This window comes from Carassius carassius, chromosome 11 (genome assembly GCF_963082965.1).
Source record: "Carassius carassius chromosome 11, fCarCar2.1, whole genome shotgun sequence".
Lineage (NCBI taxonomy): Eukaryota > Metazoa > Chordata > Actinopteri > Cypriniformes > Cyprinidae > Carassius > Carassius carassius.
This window is the reverse complement of record NC_081765.1, coordinates 16,259,315-16,265,314: the sequence shown is the minus strand read 5'-3', so window position 1 is coordinate 16,265,314 and position 6,000 is coordinate 16,259,315. Positions and strand designations below refer to the sequence as shown.

Genomic DNA, 6,000 nt, shown 5'->3' with positions numbered 1-6,000 from the left:
CAGTCATGCTGCCACACAATGGAGATGTGGAGAACAACAGGACTTCTGAGGAGGAATGGCTGAAGGACATCACTATAAAATCGTTGTAGGCTAAATAATGTGTCTGGAGATGTATAATAGCAATGTATTGTTCAAACTGTTCCCGAGTGGTATAATGGGCTATAGTAATAGGCTTATGGCAACTGTGCCTGAAGATCATTATACCCCCTTGCTGCCACTCAGGTTGCTTCAAAAATAGTGTCAGCTGTATTTTTATGTCCCTGAATAGTTTTAATACTATAACATGCTCGTCAGGATTAGATTATACACCAAAGAGCACAGAAGGGATAGACAGCAGCTGGCTGTCTGCAGAAGCACATAGATATCTATTGCAGACATCTGTAGAGGCACTTTCTAAATTTCTAAAAAGGCAATTTCTTAACAATTCACCCTTAGATAAGCTTAAAAGAGTGATGTGAATTATAATGATTTTCAAGGGTTTTTTAAAGAACTGAAAGAAGGGGGCACATCGGTATTTAATTGGTGTTCATGCTCTAACTTGTTTTCAAACTTTTAACCTTAATAAAACGTTTAAAATCCCTATTTTAAATGTATACTTACTCAAAAACTACTTTTACCAGACTTAAACCCTCAATTAGGGTGGTCAGACCCCCATAATTCCCACTTCCCACTATAATTGTGTTAACAAACACAAAACAAGTAAATTGCTACAAACTGTATGAGAATGCTTTACTAAAAAAAACTTATTACAGACATGTCTGGTCAAGAATACAGTCAAAGAACATTTAGCCAAATACAAATAGAATATACAAAGGTAATATATGAAGATTTGTACTGCGCTATAATGTGTTTGATGGAATGTGCACAGGCATTGAGTACAGTAGATAGAATATGACTGAGAATCGAATTCTTATCCTCAATCACTTTAGATGTTTGTAATTGGATGGACAAGTTGACAGTTTATTTCCCTCTTGCCCCCAGCCTTGACCTGATTCAGCCTCAGGGTTCCATGTACCCCTGGATGCAAACCAGTGACCTCAAGAAATTTCTCTGGATGTCTTCATAGAGAAAACCTAATTTTGCCTCGGGATCTCTACTACTCCTGATAATACATACCTCCATAGAACTCCATCTTTGACAATTATAGTTGTATTGCTGATGATTTGCTGAACAGGTGCACTTTTGTGAAGGGGTCACTGATGTATATTTAGCTTTTGAAACCTGAGAATACTGGCCATTGATTGGTGAATAGGAGCACATGATAATCGGAGTGCCGTTGCAGCTGTGAACTGTTGCAGCTGTGAGCTGTTGCCCAGTGTTTCTCAGGAGGGAAGAGTTGGGGAGGCTCTGGCAAGTTGGGAAACGTTTTAACTTTAAAGTCACCGGTAAGCAAAGGAAAAACTATGAAATCAAACTGCGCACCAGATTTCACTCTCTAGCACTCTTTGCATGACCTGCTAAGTTGGATTGACCATCTTCTACAGCCTGTTTGTTAGAAGGATGTGATGCTCAGGGTGATGCTGACCACGGCCTGATAAGAATCATCTTTCGAATCGACTTTATTGGCCATCATTGCAGGAACAAACAGTTTACCAGTTACTCAAAGCTTATTCAACTTATTCCTGGACTTTGTTCTTCCTGAAAGACTATGTGAAGCATCTCATCTCACGGGCAGGAGTTGGTTATTAAAGTCCCGTCCACGTTCCTCTCAATCTTTCTGATGAAACTGCACAGAAAACCACCATTTGATGGCATTTTCTGGGATTTGGGTCCTAAAAAAGGGTAGTTAGTGGTCAGACCTAAATTTAACCTGCAGCCTCAGAAGGCATTGAAGCTCCCCTAGCTAAACAAAGCCAGCCAATCACCCATAGCATTGGCTTACATGACAAATAGCTGGAGCAATTCAGAGCAGCTGTCGCAAGGCTTCAGCCAGGAGGAGCAGCGTTTGGGGGGTCTTAGGTGTTAAACCATCTCTCCTCCCAAGGCCTGCAGAAAGATTTCAGCACAAAATTAGGATTTTTGCTTTTGTTGATCCACTCACACTAAAGCATCAGCTCAGTCAGAACAGAACTGACACATTTTTGTCTTTGTTTAAGTTTGCAGGAATACATAAAATGGAATAGCAGATTGGGACACGAGTGGATGGAAAGCGAATACCTTTCTTTACTGTAGGGTTGCTGAAATTCTATTGTAACCTTCTATAGTAAAGGTATGTCTGTAGTTAGTTCTTTAACTTAACAGATCATTCCTGGTGTATTGTTAATTTTGTGAGTGTCCTTCAGGTGCTAGTGAAATTCAAATCCTTCAGTGAAGGTCACTTCAACTTCCTATGTTTTATTTGCCTTAAAAAGTATTCAACAAATCTATTTAATTCTCATCGAATCCTGCAACAGAAATTAGTTTCATGCTGTTAGTATTTAGTTACATATGTACTATACAGATTAGCCTTGCTAGTGTCTGACCATTTTTAATGTGCTTGTGTAGACTCACTAAATCTGTTTGAAGATGTCATCAGAAGAAGAGTATGAAGAAGAGATCGTGGAGGAGGTAAGATACAAATCTGATTCTTTGCAATACATATTTTATCATCTGTTTAGAGGTTGTCCACTCATTTATTGAAAGAATGCCACTATTGCTGCTCTGCATTATATTGCTTTACCCTTTGAATAGAATATATATCGGCTTTTCAACTTAATGCCCCATAGAGCTCAATCCTATAGGTATAGTGGCAAACCCTATGAATAGTGATCTAAGATACCTCCAACATCTGCAGTTTAGTAGAAGCTGCCATGTTGTATATGATTAGCATTGAATCCTATTTTAAATGACCTCTTCCATGGAGGCTGTAGTGCAGTAAATTCCCTTCAATGCATGTTTTATTCCCAGTAATCAATGTATCAATGCAGTCATTTCGATCGATGTAATACATTTAATACCATAACGAGATGTCAATAAGATATTTGGCAAACCGTCATTCACATGACATTTATGTAATGACCCCTGCAGCATTTTGTCATAATCTGATAAGATCTTATTATGAACATGCTAATGTTATTTTTTTCCTGATCAAACCAAATAAGCCTGAATGGAAATAACCATTGTTAGATATAATACTCTCAGCTTTTATACTAACAGTGGGATTATGTTCTGTTCAGAGCACTAAATCGACTGCAAGCTTCATTAAGAGCAGAAAACATTAGTGTTATTTCAAATCAAATATGTACTGTTGTCAATTTAATCACAATTGCTTAATCAGCATAATTTTGCGTATATTCCATGTTTTGTGGTATTTTGAAGAAATACAACAATATTTCAGCTCCTCCTGAAGCTTGCGGCAGTTTTGTTTACTTCAATGTGTTTCTGTCATGTTATTCCTTGAAATAATTTCTGTATGAATGGTAAATGTGTCTGAGTGTTCAATGGAAGAGTGAAAGCAGAAGGTTGATACTTTAATTCAGTATTTCCAAGAGAAATAGAGTTAAAGTAGACCTTGTATACTTTCGTGTCCATTTCTGATGTAGATATCTTACAGGGGTTTACCAAACTATTGCATTAACATGACTTCTCATTATTTAGGTACCTTTGAAAGAACTTTTTAAACAAATGCTTTTGTATTCCCCTTTAACATATCCAGGAAATGGAAATTCGCCCATTTTGCACCTCAAACAAATATTTTGGAATATATATGCTCTGATTTCACTACTACTTTCATCTACACTTAGAATAGGACCTGAAAGACATCGCGTTAATTCAGTTGGCTTCTCTCATTGGATCTGTGGAAAGCAGAGATTCACATTTTGTTATTTAATATTTTGTTGGTTTTTTAAATAAAGTTGTTGATAAGGGAAACAATTATTATTATTTAATTATTTTTCCAGAAGTTATTATTTACAGGTTATAGTGTTTTATAGAAATAATATAGCACTAATATATATATATATATATATATATATATATATATATATATATATATATATATATATATATATATATATATATAAATAAAAATGTTTCTCAAATTTCTGCAAAGATTTGTTATTTTTTCTCCATTAATGGAAAAGCAGCCTTCAGCTATGGCTTAGTTGTTCTTTCCAAAGACACAAATATAGAAGTTGACATCTATAGCAGACTCGCAGAGAGGCAAATGAGCCGTGTTGTAAATTGCACTCCTTTTGCTGTTAACGTCATGCAGTTAGAATGCTTTTGGGGGAGGACCTGTGGAAAAAAAAAAATCTGTTAATGGTGGAGAGAGAGAGAGAGAGAGAGATTTTGATTTGTATTTTATTGAATATTCACAACTTTCCATCTCCTGTATCTTGACTGTTAAGTGAAAAAGTATATACAAATCACAGGATCTTAAAATATATGTATTTCGGCTATCCACTGGTCCAAATAAAGAAGCTTTAAACTCCTGTAAAATCATAGTTTTGGGGTGTTTTTTTCCTGCTCTGGTTTCACACTACTTGAAGCCTTCTGTGATGTGGCAGCCAATTACTGAGAGATTCTGTCATGATAACTGGCTAAATACCAGAAAGGATAGTTCTGTCTCTAGACAGTTCAGGAATCACGTGTATGGCTAAATGTGATACACTGCTTTCAGTCATGTATGTGTGTTTGGGTTGGAATTTGTTCTCTGACCCGCTGTTTCTATTTCCTACCATGACAATAACATTAGCTGCAAATAATAATAGGGTTGAGGTCATTTGGGTGCTATAATGTTCTTAGCACCTGCCAGTCATTCGGCTCTGTCAGTCATAGACAGTGGTCTTCTGGGAAAATGGCAGTATTACTATATTTTTATTCCCTAAACAACTGTTGAGATTCATTTTACAGCAAGTGAAGAGAAGGAAACAACAATCTGGGCGGAAAATGTTCAATATTTAAGTAGTGTTTTTATAGATCAATATAGTTTTATTTAGAAAGACGCGTACCACAGATTATTTTTAGGTTTTAATGTCCCAAATTACGAAGCACAGAACATTTTGGGGGAAAAAAAATAGGATATCATGGTCACGAATTGAGAAATAGTTCCCAATCTTAAGGGATCAAAAAGGTATGTGGCCACAAATTTGTTAATTATAGGAACACATTCTTAATTCAAAGCCACAGTATCTGTTTTTTTCCCTCTGTATGTCATGTGCAGGGCTCTGTATAAAACCAAAACATAGCTACAAATTTATTTGTGATATGTTAAGCTTAAAATACTTGTATGGGTGTATGAGTATTTCTATTCCCAATGGTTGTCCAAATGGTTGTTTTAAACAGTCTACAACACCCAGAGCAGGAAAAAGTCACTTTCCTAGATTGTAGTGTTTTCCAGAAGTGTGTGACCATCATTTTGAAAGCCCAGAGTTTTTCCTATATTTATAGTACTACTATGAGGAGGGTCCAACAGTCACCACCTCGACCACCTCAATGTCTCATGGTGTGGAGGTAAATGAATGAAAACTGATGAAACAGATCTCTGTTCCTTCCACATGCCATGGGGGCTATTCCATTGTTCTTTTAGATTAGTTTTGATTAGTAATATCTATCCAAATGGTATACTGACTTAAATAGTGGATTATTAAACAAACTCCCTTGTTTAACAATTCATGGGTCAATGAAAACAGAATACATTTTTTAAGTTGTGAGAATAGCACATTTTCAAAAAATAGCCCCCATGATTCAGAGCCACGCAAATGCCAGCGATGACAGTGAGGTTGTGTTAATAGAGCTTTCTCTATGTGAGTTAATGTGATGTTTACTTTAGTTTATGTCTGTCTAAAGCTGTAGTAGTATGTGGTAAAACCTGCTTAATGCACTTGGTTTGCCTCTCCCAAAAGTGCATATTCTGCATGTTTAAAAAAAAAAAAACATGTTAATGAAATACCTGTTGAGCCAATACTAATTTACTGATCTGTCAGTGAAATATCAAGTTTTCTGAATTCTGTATAACCTGTTTGCTCATACTAATTTGCATGGTAAACAAACTAAATACTGTTTGCAGAGGACATTGAA

General features: G+C 36.1%; 1 protein-coding gene across 2 annotated transcripts in view; it reads left to right on the top strand.

Moving 5' to 3' along the window:
• Nucleotides 1-1,360: 1,360 nt before the first annotated feature.
• LOC132152881 (nebulin-like) overlaps nt 1,361-6,000 on the top strand; it is a 58,604-nt gene continuing 53,964 nt past the window's right edge. Inside the window, exons 1-4 of one of the 2 annotated variants that reach the window (XM_059561819.1) lie at nt 1,361-1,385; nt 2,097-2,209; nt 2,485-2,547; nt 5,371-5,433. In XM_059561819.1, coding sequence (XP_059417802.1) covers nt 2,506-2,547; nt 5,371-5,433 — 105 coding nt within the window. In that variant the 5' untranslated portion in view covers nt 1,361-1,385; nt 2,097-2,209; nt 2,485-2,505. The remainder of the gene's footprint in view (nt 1,386-2,096; nt 2,210-2,484; nt 2,548-5,370; nt 5,434-6,000) is intronic. The other variant, XM_059561820.1, reaches the window with a different exon arrangement.